We start from the raw sequence: 22,644 nt of genomic DNA on the forward strand, positions 1-22,644 counted from the left end.
CCCCATTGGTCGCCCGACGCGCTCACCCTTGAGATGCCCCGCCCTCGCTCTCCCGCCATTGGTCGCCCGACGCGCTCACCCTTGAGATGCCCCGCCCTCGCTCTCCCGCCATTGGTCGCCCGACGCGCTCACCCTCGAGATGCCCCGCCCTCGCGCTCCCGCCATTGGTCGCCCGACGCGCTCACCCTCGAGATGCCCCGCCCTCGCTCTCCCGCCATTGGTCGCCCGACACGCTCACCCTCGAGATGCCCCGCCCTCGCTCTCCCGCCATTGGTCGCCCGACGCGCTCACCCTCGAGATGCCCCGCCCTCGCTCTCCCGCCATTGGTCACCTGACATGCCCACACTCCCGACGTCCGTCTCCCCCATTGGTCGCCCGACGCGCTCACCCTCGAGATGCCCCGCCCTCGCTCTCCCGCCATTGGTCGCCCGATGTGCTCACCCTTGAGATGCCCTCACGGTAACTGGAAAATGAAGAGACTCTTTGTTACCGATTGGACGATTCTTGACTGTCGATCTTACAGCACGTTCCCAATATTTTTATGCTGAATGAATGAAAGCTTGCAAAGAAAATGCATTTTTTTTTAATGCGCCAATGATTTTCTTCTCCTGGGTTTGCTCGCGGCATTGTCCTGGGGATTAATCCTTCATTCTGGAGACTCCAGGGCAACCCTAGTGTGGAGCTGGCTTGGTTTGAAGCCTGGGAAATTGTGACTGCGTGCGTGTGAAAATACAACGGCCCCTTGTTTCCGCAGAACATTCAGAAGGAGCTCGACAAGTACAAGGCGCTGGTCATCTCTGCGAACCTGAGCAGCCGGGAGTTCCTGCAGACAGACAGTGCTGAGGCCCAGGAGTTGCAGCAGAAGCTGCACCAGGTGAATGGGAACTGGAACAGGGCATCGCAGAGGCTGGAGAACTGGAGAACCTCCTTAAGGAGCACCCTGATGCAATGCCAGGTAACGGGATCTGTTGGGACCCTCTGAACTCTGACCACCTGATGCAATGTCAGGTAACTGGGGATAAACAGACACTGACCCTCGCTGGGTAAGTTCCACGGACACTGACCCTCGCTGGGTAAGGTCCACGGACACTGACCCTCGTTGGATAAGGCCCACGGACACTGACCCTCGCTGGGTAAGGTCCACGGACACTGACCCTCGCTGGGTAAGTTCCACGGACACTGACCCTCGCTGGGTAAGGCCCACGGACACTGACCCTCGCTGGGTAAGGCCCACGGACACTGACCCTCGCTGGGTAAGGCCCACGGACACTGACCCTCGCTGGGTAAGGCCCACGGACACTGACCCTCGCTGGGTAAGGTCCACGGACACTGACCCTCACTGGGTAAGGCCCACGGACACTGACCCTCGCTGGGTAAGGCCCACGGACACTGACCCTCGCTGGGTAAGGCCCACGGACACTGACCCTCGCTGGGTAAGGTCCACGGACACTGACCCTCGCTGGGTAAGGCCCACGGACACTGACCCTCGCTGGGTAAGTTCCACGGACACTGACCCTCGCTGGGTAAGTTCCACGGACACTGACCCTCGCTGGGTAAGGTCCACGGACACTGACCCTCGCTGGGTAAGGCCCACGGACACTGACCCTCGCTGGGTAAGGCCCACGGACACTGACCCTCGCTGGGTAAGGTCCACGGACACTGACCCTCGCTGGGTAAGGTCCACGGACACTGACCCTCGCTGGGTAAGGTCCACGGACACTGACCCTCGCTGGGTAAGGTCCACGGACACTGACCCTCGCTGGGTAAGGCCCACGGACACTGACCCTCGCTGGGTAAGGCCCACGGACACTGACCCTCGCTGGGTAAGGCCCACGGACACTGACCCTCGCTGGGTAAGGTCCACGGACACTGACCCTCGCTGGGTAAGGTCCACGGACACTGACCCTCGCTGGGTAAGGCCCACGGACACTGACCCTCGCTGGGTAAGGTCCACGGACACTGACCCTCGCTGGGTAAGGTCCACGGACACTGACCCTCGCTGGGTAAGGTCCACGGACACTGACCCTCGCTGGGTAAGGTCCACGGACACTGACCCTCGCTGGGTAAGGCCCACGGACACTGAGCCTCGCTGGGTAAGATCCACGGACACTGACCCTCGCTGGGTAAGGTCCACGGACACTGACCCTCGCTGGGTAAGGCCCACGGACACTGACCCTCGCTGGGTAAGGCCCACGGACACAGGCCCACGGACACTGACCCTCGCTGGGTAAGGCCCACGGACACTGACCCTCGCTGGGTAAGGCCCACGGACACTGACCCTCGCTGGGTAAGGCCCACGGACACTGACCCTCGCTGGGTAAGGTCCACGGACACTGACCCTCGCTGGGTAAGTTCCACAGACACTGACCTTTTGCTGGTTACTGTTCCACAGACACTGACCTTTTGCTGGGTGAAGGAGATAGGGAAGGGTGAGGCCATGGAGGGATTTGAACACGAGGATGAGAATTTTAAACTCGAGGCGTTGCCGGATGGGGAGCCAGTGTAGATCAGCGAGCTCAGGTGTGATGGGCGAACGGGACTCGGTGTGAGTTAGGACACAGGGCAGCGAGCTCAGGGTGTGATGGGTGAACGGGACTGGGTGTGAGTTAGGACACGGGGCAGTGAGCACAGGGGGTGATGGGTGAACAGGACTGGGTGTGAGTTAGGACACGGGGCAGTGAGCACAGGGGGTGATGGGTGAACGGGACTGGGTGTGAGTTAGGACACGGGGCAGTGAGCACAGTGGGTGATGGGTGAATGGGACTTGGTGCGAGTTAGGACACGGGGCAGTGAGCACAGGGGGTGATGGGTGAACGGGACTGGGTGTGAGTTAGGACACGGGTCAGTGAGTACAGGGGTGATGGGCGAACGGGACTCGGTGCGAGTTAGGACACGGGGCAGTGAGCACAGGGGGTGATGGGCGAACGGGACGGTGCGAGTTAGGACACGGGGCAGTGAGCACAGGGGGTGATGGGTGAACGGGACTGGGTGTGAGTTAGGACACGGGGCAGTGAGCACAGGGGGTGATGGGTGAACGGGACTGGGTGTGAGTTAGGACACGGGGCAGTGAGCACAGGGGGTGATGGGTGAACGGGACTGGGTGTGAGTTAGGACACGGGGCAGTGAGCACGGGGTGATGGGCAAACGGGACGGTGCGAGTTAGGACACGGGGCAGTGAGCACAGGGGGTGATGGGTGAACGGGACTGGGTGTGAGTTAGGACACGGGGCAGCGAGCACAGGGGGTGATGGGTGAACGGGACTGGGTGTGAGTTAGGACACGGGGCAGTGAGCGCAGGGGGTGATGGGTGAACGGGACTGGGTGTGAGTTAGGACACCGGGCAGTGAGCACAGGGGGTGATGGGTGAACGGGACTGGGTGCGAGTTAGGACACGGGGCAGTGAGCACAAGGGGTGATGGGTGAACGGGACTGGGTGCGAGTTAGGACACGGGGCAGTGAGCACAGGGGGTGATGGGTGAACGGGACTGGGTGCGAGTTAGGACACGGGGCAGTGAGCACAAGGGGTGATGGGTGAACGGGACTGGGTGCGAGTTAGGACACGGGGCAGTGAGCGCAGGGGGTGATGGGTGAACGGGACTGGGTGTGAGTTAGGACACGGGGCAGTGAGCACAAGGGGTGATGGGTGAACGGGACTGGGTGCGAGTTAGGACACGGGGCAGTGACCGCAGGGGGTGATGGGTGAACGGGACTGGGTGTGAGTTAGGACACGGGGCAGTGAGCACAGGGGGTGATGGGTGAACGGGACTGGGTGTGAGTTAGGACACGGGGCAGTGAGCACAGGGGGTGATGGGTGAACGGGACTTGGTGTGAGTTAGGACACGGGGCAGCAGAGTTTTGGATGAGCTGGAGTTTACGGAGGGGGGAAGATGGGAGGCCAGCCAGGAGAGAGTTGGAATAGTCGAGTCTGGAGGGGACAAGTGCACGGATGTGCGCTTCAGCAGCAGATGGGCTGAGGCCAGAGTGGAGACGGGCGATGTTATGGAGGTGGAAGTAGGCGGTCTGTGTGATGGAGTGGATATGTGGTAGGAAGCTCATTTCAGGACAGCAGGGTTGCGAGCAGTCTGGTTCAGCCCGAGACTGATCGGTGCTGACACTTGTCAGTGGGTCCAACAGATCCCTGGTATTATTGGAAAACAGCAGGGAAGCTGTCCTGGCCAACAGCCCTCTTCAAGATTAGCTGGTCATTTATCTTATTTGCTGTCTGCGGGATCTTGAATGTGGGACAACAGTGAATATACTACATAAGTAAATGCCTTGCTCACAGCGCACTGATAAGACAATGTAGGTATGAAAATACTCTCTTTAATATTAAACATTGCTGTCAAAGGTTCGACTAAAAATAGTACACTCTGAATTCGGAATGTAGAATTTGTTAGACAGAAAAAGACCACGGCCCATCTAGTTCGCCTTCTACCATCCTGATAGTCCCATGATACAATGATAATGGAGTTGTTGACTAATCACAGCGATCAATCTCTATCAATCAGTCTGCAACAGACCCAGACATGAGGTGAGGAAAACCCCCAGTGGTGGAGAGCTTTGGGAACCAGAGATTCAAAGTCAGCTGTTCTTCCCGAGCACACGACACTCACCACACGTCACGTCTCAAATTACTCCTGTGTCCCAAAATGTTACTTTGTGAAAGAAATCTATCTAATTTGCATTTGAATGAATCAATACTAACTGCTTCCCCCCTCTCCCTAGGGAGCCTGTTCCATAGATTGACCGCTCGCTCACTGAAATATTGTTTCCGCAGGTTAGTGTTGAATTCCCCCCCCCCCCCCACCCCCCCCCTTCAAGCTCAGGCCGAGGCCTCTGGTTCCACTTTTCTGGACGAAGTGAGACAGCTTGTGACGGTCGATATTATCCAGTCCCCTTTAGACACTACAAACAGCCATCCCATTACCTCACAACCTTCTCCTTTCCAGTGAGCACGTGCCTGATTTAAATCATTGCTCATCGTAATCCAATCCCTCCATCCCCTCAATCATCCTGGTTGCTCTCTTCATTATTAAAGGGGAGGTTTTCTGCTTCCTTTTCTGCTGCCGACATTGGGAACCTTTAACAGCTTAGGAATCTCTGGACGAGGACCAGGCGCAGGCCCTCGAGTAAATTCTCCCTGCCTAGCCGAGGGGTGCCGAGGCCAACGTAGCACAGACTAGCGATCCAAGATTGATCTTCCGGTCTGAATGGCTCAGCCAGTCCCTGGATAAACACGTGAAGCCCCACTAGTTTACTTTCATCTGCACTTCTCATCACTATGTGTGTGTTTCTTCCGGCTGCAGGATTTCCATCGTACCACCCGCTCGCTGCTGATGTGGCTGGCCAACTGTGAGAGCCGGCGTGGATTAGTGCAGCTCAGTGACCCAGGACTTGGTCTGCAGACTCTGACACAGCACCGCAAGGAGCTAATGGTAAGCGATGGACGTCAATCCGTCAGCATTAGTCCCTCTCCCCATAGCTCTGTATCAATCCCGAACTATTCCCACTGCCCCGCTCTCTCCCCATAGCCCTGTATCAATCCCAAACTAATCCCACTGCCCCGCTCTCCCTATAGCCCTGTATCAATCCTGATCTAACCCCACTGCCCCACTCCCTCCCCAAGCCCTGTAACAATCCTGACCTAACCCCACTGCCCCGCTCTCTCCCCATAGCCCTGTATCAATCCCAAACTAACCCCACTGCCCCGCTCTCTCCCCATACCTCTGTATCAATCCCAAACTAACCCCACTGCCCCGCTCTCTCCCCATACCTCTGTATCAATCCCAAACTAACCCCACTGCCCCGCTCTCTCCCCATAGCCCTGTATCAATCCCAAACTAACCCCACTGCCCCGCTCTCTCCCCATACCTCTGTATCAATCCCAAACTAACCCCACTGCCCCGCTCTCTCCCCATACCTCTGTATCAATCCCAAACTAACCCCACTGCCCCGCTCTCTCCCCATAGCCCTGTATCAATCCCAAACTAACCCCACTGCCCCGCTCTCTCCCCATAGCTCTATCAATCCCAAACTAACCCCACTGCCCCGCTCTCTCCCCATAGCCCTGTATCAATCCAAAACTAACCCCACTGCCCCGCTCTCTCCCCATACCTCTGTATCAATCCCAAACTAACCCCACTGCCCCGCTCTCTCCCCATAGCCCTGTATCAATCCATAAACTAACCCCACTACCCCGCTCTCACCCCATAGCCCTGAATCAAACCCGAACTAATCCCACTGCCCTGCCCCCGCCCCACAGCCCTGTATCAATCCCTGCTCCCATCCCCTATAATGAGGACAGGCTCATTTCTTCAGACACAGTGCTCAACCCTGCTCCCCCACACATTCGACCTGTAAACAGGTGGCACTTGCTAGCTCTATCCCCTTTCCCTCCACTCCTGCCCCCTTGCCCAAATGCCCTAACAAGAGGATGGGAAATGTTTATTGCAGAATTTGGAGGCGGAGATGTTGGAGAAGCAGCCCCAGGTGAACACCCTGCAGGACATCTCCGGGCAGCTGCTGGTGAGCGGAGAGGGAGCGGAGAGGGTCGAGGCCAAGGAGGAGATCCACGTGATTGGTAACAAGCTGAAGATGCTGCTCAGGGAGGTCGCTGACGACCTGCGGACCGTCAACGAGAGGCTGGTGAGTGAGCAGGGTGAGGGTGGGGGCGCGGGCAGGGAGGTGATCCACCAGTCAGACCCAGGGCCTTGGTGTTGTGGCTCCTGTGGATTCTGTGCTGCGTTTGAAATGAGGGTGTGTCGGTGAGACGGGGGAGCTGGGTAACGGCACAGGAGGAGTGTTGGGGGGGGGGAGAGCAGGGGTAACAGGACCCTAGAGGAACAGCGGAAGAGAGCAGTGAGCTGAGCCTCAGTGCTAGAGGAGGCAGCTGTCAACAAACACATCGCGGACGGGGGGGGGGCAGGAAACGAGGCAATTCGGGGACATGGATTTGAGGAGACAACCTGTGCCAAATAGAACGGTCTCCTGTTCCCTCTATCCCTGCCGCCCCCCCCCCCCCCCCCAAAACTCTGCTTGGCGGCAGCGTCCATGTGAGGAGCCGCTTCATAATCCAGAGCTCCACATCCTGGAGAGGCTGAGATAGGGCAGTGATTGCCAGGATAGAAATTATACACCGTATGGACACGATACACCATGTAGAAATTATACATCATATGGAAATGATATACCTTATAGCAAATATACACTTTATTGTAATTATATACCTTATAGAAATTATCTATTTTATGGAGATTCGATATCTTGTATGGAAGTTATACACCCTCCAGAAATGAAACACATTGTTGAGGTACACACGATACTCCGGAGAAATTATACAGCACTTTCAGATCGCAGGGGTAGGGGTCACAGGGTCAGGGTGTGAAGGGCAGGTTTAGGACTGAGGTCGGGTAGTATCTCTAACCGAGCTGCTTTAAGAAACAGTATGTTGTCATGGGGGGATGGTCGGGCTGGGATTCTGGGAGGCTGAGATCCAATGTCTGAAGGGCCTTATTTGTCTGAACTGATTTGGTCACAATGGGGCAGAATTTAAAAATGTGCCCTACCCACAGGGAGCCGCACTTGGCGATTAACCGATACACATTCCCGGTGAGCGAGTGTGTCGGGGATTCACCGATATATGTTCCCGGTGAGCGAGTGTGTCGGGGATTCACCGATATACGTTCCTAGTGAGTGTGTCGGGGATTCACCGATATACGTTCCTGGTGAGCGAGTGTGTCGGGGATTCACCGATATACGTTCCCGGTGAGCGAGTGTGTCGGGGACTCACCGATGCACGCTCCCGGTGAGCGAGTGTGTTGGTGGTTCACCGATATGCGTTCCCAGTGAGAGTGTCGGGGATTCACCGATATACGTTCCTGGTGAGCGAGTGTGTCGGGGATTCACCGATATACGTTCCCAGTGAGTGTGTCGGAGATTCACCGATATACGTTCCTGGTGAGCGAGTGTGTCGGGGATTCACCGATATATGTTCCCGGTGAGCAAGTGTGTCGGGGATTTACCGATACATGTTCCCGGTGAGCGAGTGTGTCGGGGACTCACCGATGCACGTTCCTGGTGAGCGAGTGTGTCGGGGACTCGCCGATATATGTTCCCGGTGAGCAAGTGTGTCGGGGATTTACCGATACATGTTCCCAGTGAGCGAGTGTGTCGGGGACTCACCGATGCACATTCCCGGTGAGCGAGTGGGTCAGGGATTTGCTGATGCATGTTCCTGGTGAGCGAGTGTGTCCGGGATTCACCGATACACGTTCCCAGTGAGCGAGTGTGTCAGGGATTTACCGATACACATTCCCGTTGAGTGAGTGTGTCGGGGATTCGCCGATGCATGTTCCCGGAATCGCCGATACACGTTCCCGGTGTGCGAGTGTGTCGGGGATTCATCGATGCATGTTCCCGGTGAGCGAGTGTGTCGGGGATTTACTGATACACGTTCCCGGTGAGCGAGTGTGTCCGGGATTCACCGATACATGTTCCTGGTGAGCGAGTGTGTCCTGGATTCACCGATACACGTTCCCAGTGAGCGAGTGTGTCGGGGATTTACCGATACACGTTCCTGGTGAGCCGTTGTGTCGGGGGTTTACCAATACATGTTCCCGGTGAGCGAGTGTGTCGGGGATTCGCCGATGCATGTTCCTGGTGAGCCATTGTGTCGGGTTTACCGATGCACGTTCCCGGTGAGCGAGTGTGTCAGGGATTTGCCGATACACGTTTCCAGTGAGCGAGTGTGTTGGGGATTCGCCGATACACGTTCCCGTTGATCGAGCGAGTGTGTCGGGGATTCGCCGATACATGTTCCTGGTGAGCAAGTGTGTCGGGGATTCGCCGATACACGTTCCCAGTGAGCGAGTGTGTTGGGGATTTACCAATACACGTTCCCGGTGAGTGAGTCTGTCGGGGATTTACTGATACACGTTCCCGGTGAGCGAGTGTGTCCGGGATTCACCGATACACAATCCCGGTGAGCGAGTGTGTCGGGGACTCACCGATACACATTCCCGGTGAGCGAGCGAGTGTGTCGGGGATTTACCGATACATGTTCCTGGTGAGCGAGTGTGTCCTGGATTCACCGATACACGTTCCCAGTGAGCGAGTGTGTCGGGGATTTACTGATACACATTCCCAGTGAGCGAGTGTGTCGGGGATTTACCAATACATGTTCCTGGTGAGCTGTTGTGTCGGGGGTTTACCAATACACGTTCCCGGTGAGCGAGTGTGTCGGGGATTCGCCGATGCATGTTCCTGGTGAGCCATTGTGTCGGGGGTTTACCGATGCACGTTCCCGGTGAGTGAGTGTGTCAGGGATTCGCCGATACACGTTTCCGGTGAGCGAGTGTGTTGGGGATTCGCCGATACACGTTCCCGGTGATCGAGCGAGTGTGTCGGGGATTTACCGATACATGTTCCTGGTGAGCGAGTGTGTCGGGGATTCGCCGATACATGTTCCTGGTGAGCAAGTGTGTCGGGGATTCGCCGATACACGTTCCCAGTGAGCGAGTGTGTCGGGGATTTACCAATACACGTTCCCGGTGAGTGAGTCTGTCGGGGATTTACCGATCCATGTTCCCGGTGAGCGAGTGTGTCAGGGATTTACCGATACATGTTCCCGGTGAGCGAGTGTGTCGGGGATTTACCGATACACGTTCCCGGTGAGCGAGTGTGTCGGGGATTTACCGATACACGTTCCCGGTGAGCGAGTGTGTCGGGGATTTACCGATACACGTTCCCGGTGAGCGAGTGTGTCGGGGATTTACCGATACACGTTCCCGGTGAGCGAGTGTGTTGGGGATTTACCGATACATGTTCCCGGTGAGTGAGATACTCTGCCTGTGGAGCACATTGGCAAAATGGGCGTTCTTGCTTAGGAGACCTGGCCCATTGCTTGGGAGAGCTCGCGTGTTGCGGGAACAGTAACATGGAGTGCGGTGAGTACATTTGGATTTCTTGCCTAAGGATATGATTGCCTTAGAGGTGGTGCAACAAAGGTTCACTAGATTGATTCCTGGGATGAAAGGGCTGTCCTATGAGGAGAGATTGAGTAGACTAGGCCTATATTCCCTAGAGTTTAGAAGAATGAGAGGTGATCTCATTGAAACATACAAAATTCTTACAGGGCTTGTCAGGGTAGATGCAGGGAGGATGTTTCCCCTGGCTGGGGAGTCTAGAACCAGGGGTCACAGTCTCAGAATAAGGGGTCGGCCATTTAGGACTGAGATGAGGAGAAATTTCTTCACTCAGAGGGTGGTGAATCTTTGGAATTCTCTACCCCAGAGGGCTGTGGAGGCTCAGTCGTTGAGGACACTAAGGGAACCAAGGGATATGGGGAGAGTGCAGGAAAGTGGAGATGAGGTAGAAGATCAGCCATGATCTTATTGAATGGCGGAGCAGGCTCGAGGGGCCGAATGGCGGAGCAGGCTCGAGGGGCCGAATGGTCGACTCCTGCTCCTAATTGTTAAGTTCTTATGTTCCTGATCCCATTCTCCGTTGACTCTCTTTTAAGGACACAAGCTCCATGATCTCTGTCGATGAATTGGATTTCGCCACTGTTCCAAAGACCAGCACTCCCCTGCGGCACCAAATGGTAAGTGTCGGACACCAGCTCACAGACAGAGGTTCAACCATGGGTAACACGCACTCCCACTCCTCTGACATTTTAAACAAAGACGTACTGACAGTCAGGCAGCAACCATCATACACTGTGACCGTTGTGCAGGAAACACCACAGCTATTTTACACACACCATGATCCCAGTAACAGCACTGAGGTGAATGAACAATTCAGTTGTTTTAGCGATATTGGCCAAGACTCCGGGGAGATCTCCCCTGCTCTTCTTCAAAATAGTGCCATGGGGTCTTTTACGTCCACCTGAGAGGGCAGACGTGGACCTAGGTTTAACGTCTCATCAGGAACACTGCATCTCCGACAGTGAAAATCCCATAATCTAGGCTGACATTCCCTCAGTACCGCACTAGAAGTGTCAACCTTGATTATGGGCTCAAATCTCTGGAGTGGGACTTGCACCCAAATTAAGGGGACAGTGTAGAGGGAGCTTCACTTTGTATCTAACCCGTGCTGTACCTGCCCTGGGAGTGTTTGATGGGATAGTGTAGAGGGAGCTTTACTCTGTATCTAACCCATGCTGTACCTGCCCTGAGAGTGTTTGATGGGACAGTGTAGAGGGAGCTTTACTCTGTATCTAACCCGTGCTGTCCCTGCCCTGGGAGTGTTTGATGGGACAGTGTAGAGGGAGCTTTACTCTGTATCTAACCCATGCTGTACCTGCCCTGAGAGTGATTGATGGGACAGTGTAGAGGGAGCTTTACTCTGTATCTAACCCATGCTGTACCTGCCCTGGGAGTGTTTGATGGGACAGTGTAGAGGGACCTTTACTCTGTATCTAACCCGTGCTGTCCCTGCCCTGGGAGTGTTTGATGGGACAGTGTAGAGGGAGCTTTACTCTGTATCTAACCCATGCTGTACCAGCCCTGGGAGTGTTTGATGGGACAGTGTAGAGGGACCTTTACTCTGTATCTAACCCGTGCTGTCCCTGCCCTGGGAGTGTTTGATGGGACAGTGTAGAGGGAGCTTTACTCTGTATCTAACCCGTGCTGTACCTGTCCTGGGAGTGTTTGATGGGACAGTGTAGAGGGAGCTTTACTCTGTATCTAACCCGTGCTGTGCCTGCCCCGGGAGTGTTTGATGGGACAGTGCAGAGGGAGCTTTACTCTGTATCTAACCCGTGCTGTACCTGCCCTGGGAGTGTTTGATGGGACAGTGCAGAGGGAGCTTTACTCTGTATCTAACCCGTGCTGTGCCTGGCCTGGGAGTGTTTGATGTGACAGTGCAGAGGGAGCTTTACTCTGTATCTAACCCGTGCTGTGCCTGCCCTGGGAGTGTTTGATGGGACAGTGTAGAGGGAGCTTTACTCTGTATCTAACCCGTGCTGTACCTGCCCTTGGAGTGTTTGATGGGACAGTGCAGAGGGAGCTTTACTCTGTATCTAACCCGTGCTGTACCTGCCCTGGGAGTGTTTGATGGGTCAGTGTAGAGGGAGCTTTACTCTGTATCTAACCCGTGCTGTACCTGCCCTGGGAGTGTTTGATGGGATAGTGTAGAGGGAGCTTTACTCTGTATCTAACCCGTGCTGTCCCTGCCCTGGGAGTGTTTGATGGGACAGTGTAGAGGGAGCTTTACTCTGTATCTAACCCATGCTGTACCAGCCCTGGGAGTGTTTGATGGGACAGTGTAGAGGGACCTTTACTCTGTATCTAACCCGTGCTGTCCCTGCCCTGGGAGTGTTTGATGGGACAGTGTAGAGGGAGCTTTACTCTGTATCTAACCCGTGCTGTACCTGTCCTGGGAGTGTTTGATGGGACAGTGTAGAGGGAGCTTTACTCTGTATCTAACCCGTGCTGTACCTGCCCTGGGAGTGTTTGATGGGACAGTGTAGAGGGAGCTTTACTCTGTATCTAACCCGTGCTGTACCTGCCCTTGGAGTGTTTGATGGGACAGTGCAGAGGGAGCTTTACTCTGTATCTAACCCGTGCTGTACCTGCCCTGGGAGTGTTTGATGGGTCAGTGTAGAGGGAGCTTTACTCTGTATCTAACCCGTGCTGTGCCTGCCCTGGGAGTGTTTGATGGGACAGTGTAGAGGGAGCTTTACTCTGTATCTAACCCGTGCTGTACCTGCCCTTGGAGTGTTTGATGGGACAGTGCAGAGGGAGCTTTACTCTGTATCTAACCCGTGCTGTACCTGCCCTGGGAGTGTTTGATGGGTCAGTGTAGAGGGAGCTTTACTCTGTATCTAACCCGTGCTGTACCTGCCCCGGGTGTTGTATCCGTGTGTTAATGGAGACACGGAATGCAGGAGTTGGTTTAACAGGTGTTTACTGAACAAAGTCTGGAGGTGAACTAAAAGATACAAAACGCTATACAGGCTTATATACCCGAGTGGTCACTACCAGTATTACAGTACACAGGGGCTCTTAAAGGTACATACACTACAATTCCTCCCCTTTTAGATAATTAGTACATAACATTTTAAGTAATCATTAATTAACATGTTTACAAGAACAATAATCTACACATTTGCTGCAGTTAATCAATTATAAGTCAGTCTCTCTGGAGGCTTCCTGACTCGGTCCGGATAACGCCTCGGTGGTGTAGTAGGTTCTTTTGGCAAGGTCGATTCGGCTTGAATGCCAGTGTCGGGTTCATCTGGTTCCAGTATCACCGGATCGGAGGTAGATACTATGGGTATCTCTGCTTCATCATTAGGCGTATAGAGTTGTGGTGTAGGTTGTCCCTTTTCGGATGACTCTATGATCTGGTCAGCATGGCGCCTTATTATGCTTTCACCAATGTCCACGGTATACATCAGCGGTCCTAGTCGTGTGCAAATAGTTCCAGGTTGCCATTTCTCGGTACGGTAGTCCCGGGCCAAAACTTGTTGACCTATCTGGAAGGTTCTAGTTGGCCTTTCATTCATGCCTTGAAATTGCCGGTTCTCTACGTCCCTTCTGATGTTTGGCTTGATCAAATCCAGCCGGCATCTTAGTCTTCTATTGAAAAACATCATGGCGGGAGTTTGGTTTGTAACCACATGTGTTGCATTCCTGTATGCAAACAAGAAGTTATCTACCTTATGTTGTAGATTTATGTCTTCATTACCCATGGTCTTTATGGCCTTCTTGAAGGTCTGGACAAACCTTTCAGCTAATCCATTGGTGGCGGGATGGTATGGGGCGGACATGTAGTGCTTAACCCCATTGTTTTTTAAGAACTTCCTGAATTCTTCGGACACAAATTGCGGTCCATTATCAGAACAGATCTGTTCAGGCAGCCCATTCCTGGCAAATATGGTCCTTAATACTGTGATGGTTTTTTCCGTGGTGGTGGAGGACATCTTTATTACCTCCAGCCACTTGGAGTGTGCATCAACCGCGATTAAGAATGTAAGAGCCATAAAAGCTTAAGAAAATACTTTAAAATAGTGGTTAAATGGCATAATACAGTTAATTTACCTGACCGACTTATTGTATTAAGAAACCCCCTATGTTCTCGCTCCAGTAGTATAGTCCGAGACACCCCCTTCATTCTTGCCACAATGGAACAGTCCCTAAGCCACACATGGGTGCAGCCATTTTACAGTTTAAACTGCACGTGGTTGAAGGAGGCAGAAGCTGTGAGGTTTGGAGCAGTACAGTTTTTGACCGTGTTCGTTTATACGTGTTTGCTTTGTAATTCCGTTTGTTAAGTGTTATAGTAAACAGTTTAAAAGACAAAGCTACGTTTGGGAACGTTTTATTTCAACACGCGTCTACTCGTTGTTAAAAACCCCACAGCTCAGTGGCTGCCTGTTTGGAAACTAAGAAGCGCCACTACATTAGTCAAAAACTTGCTCCCTAAGAAGGAAGGGACGGAATCGTCGGCGAACGTATACCCGAATGGTCACGGAGCCAGATGACAATATAAGAAAGCGAAGGTACAGTGACTGCTACTTGCTTTGTTCATTCTATTGAGAAGCTAAATAAGAGCTGCGGGTAAAATGGCCGAGGCCTTACGGAGCCAGGAGCTTCCATCAGCCAGAAAGATTGCTGGCCAAAAGAGGGAAATAAAGCTCACCCCAAAGGCAATGGAAGAGAAGTTACATAGAAGCATAGGTGCAAGGAAGGCTAAATTAGCTCAGATAACTGGAAAAATGAAGATAATCGATCGTCTCACGGAAGATAATGCTAATATTAAGAAAGCTGAAGACATGATGTATTACGATTTCTCCAAGCTGCATGAAGAATTTAATGTACTCAATGAAGATGTATTAGCACTTCTGCCTGAAGAAGAGGGAAACGCTGATCAGCACAACTGGTTTGATCTTAAATCAACCAGCATTAAGGACTATATCAAGGCCACGGAACAGTGGATGTTAAAGATTCGTCAAGACGCTGATACAGCAGAGAAAGATAAAGTTGACGATGAAGTCGGACCAGATGATAGCATTTCAGAGACTTCCGCCAGACCGAGCAAAAATCGAAAAGAAGGTAGCTCTGTTTCTGGACGCAGGCCAGTCGCTTCTACCACAAGCTCGTCGCGACGCATGAGAGAGGAGGTTGAACGGGCGGCGTTGATGGCGCGCGCAGCATCTTTAGCGGAGAAGCAAGCTCTTGAACGGGAAGAGGCCCAACTGCAGGTCCAAGAGGCCCAACTGCAGGCCCAACGGGCCCAGGTGCAGGCAAAGAAAGAACAGCTGGAGATAAAAACAGCTATCGAGGTCTCAGACGCCAGGTTGAGTGCGTACGAAGATTATGAAAGCTCACGGGACGGCGGGAGCCACTGCCAGTCAACGTCGTCACATAAAGTTGGATCCAGGGCACCTTCAAGAGTTACAACAGAGCCCGAAGGCAATCCCCTGGCATTACAGCGTGGAAGAGTGGCCTCTCCACTAACAGGAGCACGTGATGCTACCCCAGACGTCAGGCGGTCTAGACTAGACCCTGCTGATGACCACCAGAGGCCTGAAGACACAGGGAGAAGCCTATACCAAGTGATGCAACGTCAGAACGAAATTACAGAGATGCTTGTAAAACAACAGAATCTGTTTCGACTCCCTCAAAGAGACATACCAGTGTTCCAAGGCGACCCACTCAAGTATAAGCCCTTCATCAGATCCTTTGAACAAGCCATTGACTCCAAAACAGAGAGCAGCAGTGATAAGTTGTACTACCTGGGACAGTACACCAGTGGTAAGCCACAAGACCTGGTCAGAAGCTGTGAACACATGAGACCGGACCGGGGATACATAGAAGCCAGGAAGTTGCTGCAGGAGCACTATGGTAACGAGCTGAAGATAGCCACTGCATATATCGAAAAGGCTACCAAGTGGCCACAGATCAGATCGGAGGACGGAGAGGCATTGAACGCATATGTTCTTTTCCTCATAGGATGTCGCAACACCATGGAGGATGTTGAATTCATGGAAGAGATGGACAATCCTACGACTATGAGAATCATCATCTCTAAGCTTCCTTACAGGATGAGAGAACAATGGAGAAGAACAGCCTTTGAGATAATGGAGAGACGGAAAGGTAGAGCCAGGTTTGCAGACTTAGTGAACTTCATAGACAAACAGGCTAAAATTGCTAGGGACCCATTGTTTGGAAACATCCAAGACGTCAGCCCGACCACCGATGGAAGAGTGAAAGCCAAGCCCGTTGAATCAAAGACTCTCAGGAAAGGTGGTTCCAGGGGAAGCAGCTTTGCAACTATCGTCACCCAGGCCGAGGAAGAAAGGCCCCAGAACTCATCTCCCAAAAAGAGCAGCACAGTGACGTCTGCTAATGCCTTTCAGAATCCATGCTTATTCTGCCAGAAGAATCATACATTGGATTTCTGCAGCGACATCAAAGCACAGCCACATAAGGACAGAATCGAATTCCTGAAGTGCAACGGCCTATGCTTTGGATGTCTCTCTCGGGGGCACCTGAGTAGAAACTGTAAGCAAAGAACAACATGCAGAGAGTGCACTCGGAAACATCCCAGTCTGCTGCATATCCATAAAGAAGAACAGGTCTCTAAGAAGAGTGAAGAAAACAATACCGACGAGAAGGTTGTCTCAAGTGCTCTGGTGTCGCTAGAACCAGAGACTTGTGGACTCACTGGGGCCGGTGACAGTGACTGTATTCTTGCCATCGTACCAGTAAAGATCAAGTCTAAGAGGAGCGAGAAGCTTGTGGAGACTTACGCCTTCATGGATCCAGGTAGCTCAGCAACGTTCTGCACAGAATCACTCGTGCGACAGCTGAACGTTAGAGGCAGAAGAACAGAAATCCTATTACGCACCATGGGTCATGAGAAGTCAATGCAAAGTTATATCCTGTCAGACCTAGAAGTGTGTGGACTTGAAGAGAAGGACTTCATAGACCTGCCTAATGTTTTCACACAGAGGGAGATTCCTGTTAGAATAGGGAACCTAGCCCTGCAGAAGGATGTGGATAGATGGCCTTACCTAGAAAAGGTGCGTCTCCCATACATTGAAGCAGAAATTGGCCTATTAATTGGAACCAATGCCTACAAAACTATGGAGCCATGGCAGGTGATAAACAGCAAGGATGACGGACCCTACGCCGTCGGGACAGCCCTTGGATGGGTAGTCAATGGACCGGTAAGGAGAGATGATGGCCACAAGTCGAACAAGGAGGAACGACAAAACGTCACAGTTAATCGCATCTCTATCGCAAGCATTGAAGAGCTGTTGATACAGCAGTTCAACGCAGACTTCTCAGAACGCAGCTGTGAGGAAAAGACAGAGATGTCACAAGAAGACCATCAGTTCATGGGTTTGATGACAAGGTCTACACAGTTCATTGATGGCCACTATCACATTGGTTTGCCACTGAGAAGACAGACCGCGAAGATGCCGAACAATCGCTGCATAGCAGAGCAACGCGCCATCAGTCTAAAGAGAAAGCTGAACAAGAACCCCGACTTTCACGCAGACTACAAAGACTTCATGAGAAACATCATAGCGAAAGGCTATGCTGTAAAGGTGCCCGAGGAACAGTTGAACAGAGACGATGGAAGGGTCTGGTACATTCCTCATCACGGGGTGTATCACCCAAAGAAGAAAAAGATCCGTGTAGTGTTTGACTGCGCCGCCTCATTCAGAGGAACTTCACTGAATGACCAGCTGCTTCAAGGTCCTGATCTTACTAATACCCTCATTGGCGTCTTGACTAGGTTTAGACAAGAGCTCGTTGCCATGATGGCAGACATAGAATCAATGTTCTACCAAGTTAGAATCCCTGATGAAGATGCTGATCTTCTGCGCTTCCTTTGGTGGCCAGATGGCGACGTTAGTCAAGCGATGGTGGAATGTAGAATGGCCGTACACTTGTTCGGAGCCACATCATCTCCCAGCTGTGCAAGCTACGCTCTCAGAAAAACTGCAGAAGATGGCAAAGGCAAAGCACCATCAGAGGCTGTGGAGACAATCTTCAGAGACTTTTATGTCGACGACTGTCTGAAGTCCGTGTCAACAGAAGACGATGCCATCGCACTGTCAAGAGACCTTAGAACTCTGTGTTCGAATGGAGGATTCCATCTGACTAAGTGGATAAGCAACAGCAGAGCAGTTCTAGCTTCTATCCCAGAAAAGGAAAGAGCCACTGAAGTCAAAGATCTGGACCTGAGCCACGATGTCCTTCCTATCGAGAGAGCTCTTGGTGTACAATGGTGCATCGAGTCAGACACGTTCAACTTCAGGATAATGGTGAACGAAAGACCATCCACAAGACGAGGGATTCTCTCCGTGGTCAGTTCCATCTACGACCCTCTTGGATTCCTGGCACCACTCATTCTGCCGGTGAAGCTGATGCTACGAGAGCTGTGTAGAGACAAGAGAGGATGGGATGAAGATATCCCAGAAGGTCAAGCTCAGAGATGGCACAGATGGTTGACAGATTTGCAACAACTTTCTAGCTTCAACGTCTGTAGATGCATCAAGCCCGCGAGTTTCGGAGTTACAAAGACGGCTCAACTACATCATTTCTTGGACGCCAGTGAGGACGGCTATGGCACGGCTACTTACCTCTTGCTGACAAATCAACAGGGCCAGAAACATTGTGCCTTCCTCATGGGGAAATCCAGGGTGGCTCCGCTGAAGCAGGTCACCATCCCGAGACTGGAATTGACGGCAGCGGTTGTTGCAGTTAAAGTTGACCAGGTGATGCGGAAAGAGTTACAGCTCCCATTAGAAGAATCTGTCTTCTGGACGGATAGCACGACGGTGCTGAAGTATATAGAGAATGAGAAGATACGCTTCAAGACCTTCGTAGCAAACAGAATCTCATCCATTAGAGAAGCTACACAACCATCTCAATGGAGGTACGTAAACACCTCATTAAACCCAGCAGATCAAGCCTCACGAGGATTGAAGGCTGAAAACTTCATGAGGAGTGAAACTTGGATACAAGGCCCAAGTTATCTGCTGGAAACAGAGAGATCATGGCCAGAAAGACCAGATATGCCAAGTCAGATTACTGAAGACGACGTCAAAGTCAAGAGATCAGTCACAGTAAATCTCATAAATACGAAAGAGAACTTTGACACAGTGAACAAGCTTGTTAACCATTTCTCAGGATGGCACCAGTTGAGGAAAGCAGTTGCATGGTTTCTAAGGTTGAAAGAGTTGCTGCTATACCTGAGCGGTAAGAGAAAAGAGTACCGAGCCACTATCAGTCAGTCTGAAAGTAACCCTGATAAGCAGAGAATACTTCTACAGCAGTATACGCATCATCACAAGACCACATTGGGCAAGAATTCATTGACCGTGGAGGATTTGGCCAAGGCTGAGAAGGAGATAGTTCGCTTCAGTCAAAGACAAAGATACCCAGAAGAAATCGAAGCTCTACAGCGAAATACTCCAATCAAGAAAGGTAGTCATATCTACAAGCTGGACCCTACACTGCAAGATGGAGTACTGAGGGTGGGAGGGAGACTAAACAAATCTGCTATGCCAGAGGAGGCCAAGCATCCTGCTATCCTTTCTAAGGACCTCCGGGTTGCTACCCTCATTCTTCAGCATATACACCAGAGTATTGGACACAGTGGGAGGAATCACGTGCTTGCGAAGCTAAGACAAAGATACTGGATTCCAGGAGCTAATTCCGTAATAAGAAAAATACTCTCTGAATGCATTGTTTGCAGACGGTTACACGCTAGAGCTGGGGAGCAGAAAATAGCAGACCTGCCTGAAGACCGTTTGTTACCAGACAAGCCCCCATTTACAAACGTAGGGGTGGACTATTTCGGGCCTTTCGAGGTAAAGCGAGGACGGAGCCTTGTCAAGAGATATGGTGTGCTTTTCACTTGTTTGACCATCAGAGCTGTTCATATTGAGGTGGCACACACGCTTGACACTGATTCCTATATTAACGCCTTGCGGCGCTTTGTCTGTAGAAGAGGACAGGTGTCCATTATGCGTTCTGATAATGGCACTAATTTCGTCGGAGCGGAGAGAGAACTACGGGAAGCTATTGAAGGTTGGAATCAGCTTAAAATACAGGAAGCCATGATGCAAACAGGAATTAAGTGGATCTTCAATCCTCCGGCTGCATCCCACCACGGAGGTGTCTGGGAAAGACAGATACGCACCGTAAGAAAACTACTCAGTTCTGTACTGAAGCAGCAAGCGCTTGACGACGAGGGACTCCAAACCGTTCTGTGCGAGGTCGAAGCCATCATTAATGACCGACCGATAATTAAGACATCAGATGATCCCAATGACCTCGAAGCCCTGACTCCGAACCACCTGTTGTTGTTGAAAACACAGCCAGCCATGCCCCCGGGAGTCTTCAAAAAGGAAGATCCGAATGCCCGTCGGAAGTGGAGGCAAGTTCAGTATATGTCAGACCTTTTCTGGACCAGATGGACAAGAGAATACTTACCTCTGCTACAGGAGCGTCAAAAATGGTCCAAAATAAAGAGGAACTTCATTGTCGGAGACATTGTCTTAATTGTGGGTGATTCAGCCCCTAGAAATTCTTGGTTGATGGGAAAAATAATTACGACCATGCCAGACTCCAGAGGCGTCGTTCGTCGCGTTTGTTTGCAAACCAAGACCAGTACCCTGGAAAGACCGATCACAAAGCTCTGCCTGCTACAAGAAGCAGCGTGAAAGGTTCCCGAACGAAAAAAGTGGACACTTATATTGTAAATATGTTGAACTCATTAGTTTATGACTCTTAATGTTTGAGTAATTGATATGCTTCATGTGCCTAGTCAATTAGGGGCCGGAATGTAAGAGCCATAAAAGCTTAAGAAAATACTTTAAAATAGTGGTTAAATGGCATAATACAGTTAATGTACCTGACCGACTTATTGTATTAAGAAACCCCCTATGTTCTCGCTCCAGTAGTATAGTCCGAGACACCCCCTTCATTCTTGCCACAATGGAACAGTCCCTAAGCCACACATGGGTGCAGCCATTTTACAGTTTAAACTGCACGTGGTTGAAGGAGGCAGAAGCTGTGAGGTTTGGAGCAGTACAGTTTTTGACCGTGTTCGTTTATACGTGTTTGCTTTGTAATTCCGTTTGTTAAGTGTTATAGTAAACAGTTTAAAAGACAAAGCTACGTTTGGGAACGTTTTATTTCGACACGCGTCTACTCGTTGTTAAAAACCCCACAGCTCAGTGGCTGCCTGTTTGGAAACTAAGAAGCGCCACTACAAAGAACATTGAGTCCATAAATGGACCCGCAAAGTCGATATGTACCCTTTGCCATGGAGATGAGGGCCACTCCCATGGATGTGGTGGGGCGTTTTTGACCTTCTGGCATCCTAGACAGCTCTTGGTCATTTCTTCGATGTCTCCATCGATACCTGGCCACCACACAAACGCTCTGGCTAGGTTCTTCATTTTCACTCCACCCAGATGCCCCTCGTGAAGCTCCTTTAGCACTTTATCCTGGAGTTTGGGTGGAATCACCACTCTGGATCCACACATCAAGGTTCCTCAGCACACTGACAGCTGTTCTCTTTGCGAGAATGCTGGCAACAGTGGTTTGCCATGTGCTGGCCATCCCTTCACCGTTAAATCGTAGACTCGTGAGAGAGTCGGGTCATTTCTCATTTCCTTTTCAATGGTAGAATTTGTTACTGGTAGACATTCTACTATGGTTGAGTGGAACATCTCCACTGGGTCCACTGTAGGTGCCTCTTCTACCGTTGGCAACGGTAGGCACGATAAACCATCAGCATTCCCATGCTGTTTTGATCCTTTGTATTCTATGTCATATTGGTGTGTCCCTAGGAAAAGGGACCACCTCTGTAGCCTTTGCGCTGTCATAATGGGAACGCCCTTTTTAGGGTTGAATATGGAGACGAGGGGTTGATGGTCAGTCAACAAGGTAAATTTTTGTCCGTGTAGGTAATGGTTGAATTTCTTCACTCCCCACACCAGGCTGAGTGCTTCCCTGTCGATCTGGGCATAGTTATGCTCAGCTGAGTTCAATGACCGTGACGCAAAAGCTATCGGCCGTTCTGAGCCATCAGGGAATCTATGCGATAATATCGCTCCCACGCCATAAGGGGATGCATCGCACGCCAGTCTGATTGGCAGTGATGGGTTGTAATGAGCCAACACTTCCTTGGACGTGATCAAGCCTTTGCATTTATGGAAGGCACGTTTACAGTCTTCGCTCCATTTCCAAATTACTCCCGTTTGTAGCAGTGCGTTAAGAGGGTGCAGAACAGTTGACAAGTTCGGTAAAAATTTATGATAGTAATTTATCAATCCCAGGAACGACCTTAATTGTGAGACATTTTCAGGTGCTGGGGCTTTTATGACCGCTTCAATTTTTTCAGGTGACTTATGCAACCCTTCTTCGTTAATTATATGGCCACAATATGATATTTGTTTCTGGAAAAATTCGCACTTGGGGCAATTTGCTCGTAGGCCCCGTTCTCTCAGCCTAGTGAGCACCTGCTCCAAATTGGCAAGGTGCTCGTTGTCGTTTTCTCCTGTTACAAGGATGTCGTCTAGGTAGCATTGAGTCCCCGGAATCCCTTGCAGGACTTGCTCCATAGCTCTTTGCCAGATAGCTGGAGCTGATGCTACTCCGAAAACCAGTCG

General features: G+C 51.6%; 1 protein-coding gene across 1 annotated transcript in view; it reads left to right on the forward strand.

Annotated features, from left to right (window-relative positions):
- The window catches only part of LOC147109011 (uncharacterized), a 552,618-nt gene that overhangs the window by 512,103 nt on the left and 17,871 nt on the right, over positions 1-22,644 (forward strand). The window contains exons 87-90 of the mRNA XM_086002569.1: positions 755-955; positions 5,306-5,434; positions 6,453-6,644; positions 10,519-10,599. Of these exons, the coding sequence (XP_085858695.1) occupies positions 755-955; positions 5,306-5,434; positions 6,453-6,644; positions 10,519-10,599 (603 nt within the window). The remainder of the gene's footprint in view (positions 1-754; positions 956-5,305; positions 5,435-6,452; positions 6,645-10,518; positions 10,600-22,644) is intronic.

Source organism: Somniosus microcephalus, chromosome 12, assembly GCF_052327205.1.
Source record: "Somniosus microcephalus isolate GS21.2 chromosome 12, FLI_Smic_1.0, whole genome shotgun sequence".
NCBI lineage: Eukaryota > Metazoa > Chordata > Chondrichthyes > Squaliformes > Somniosidae > Somniosus > Somniosus microcephalus.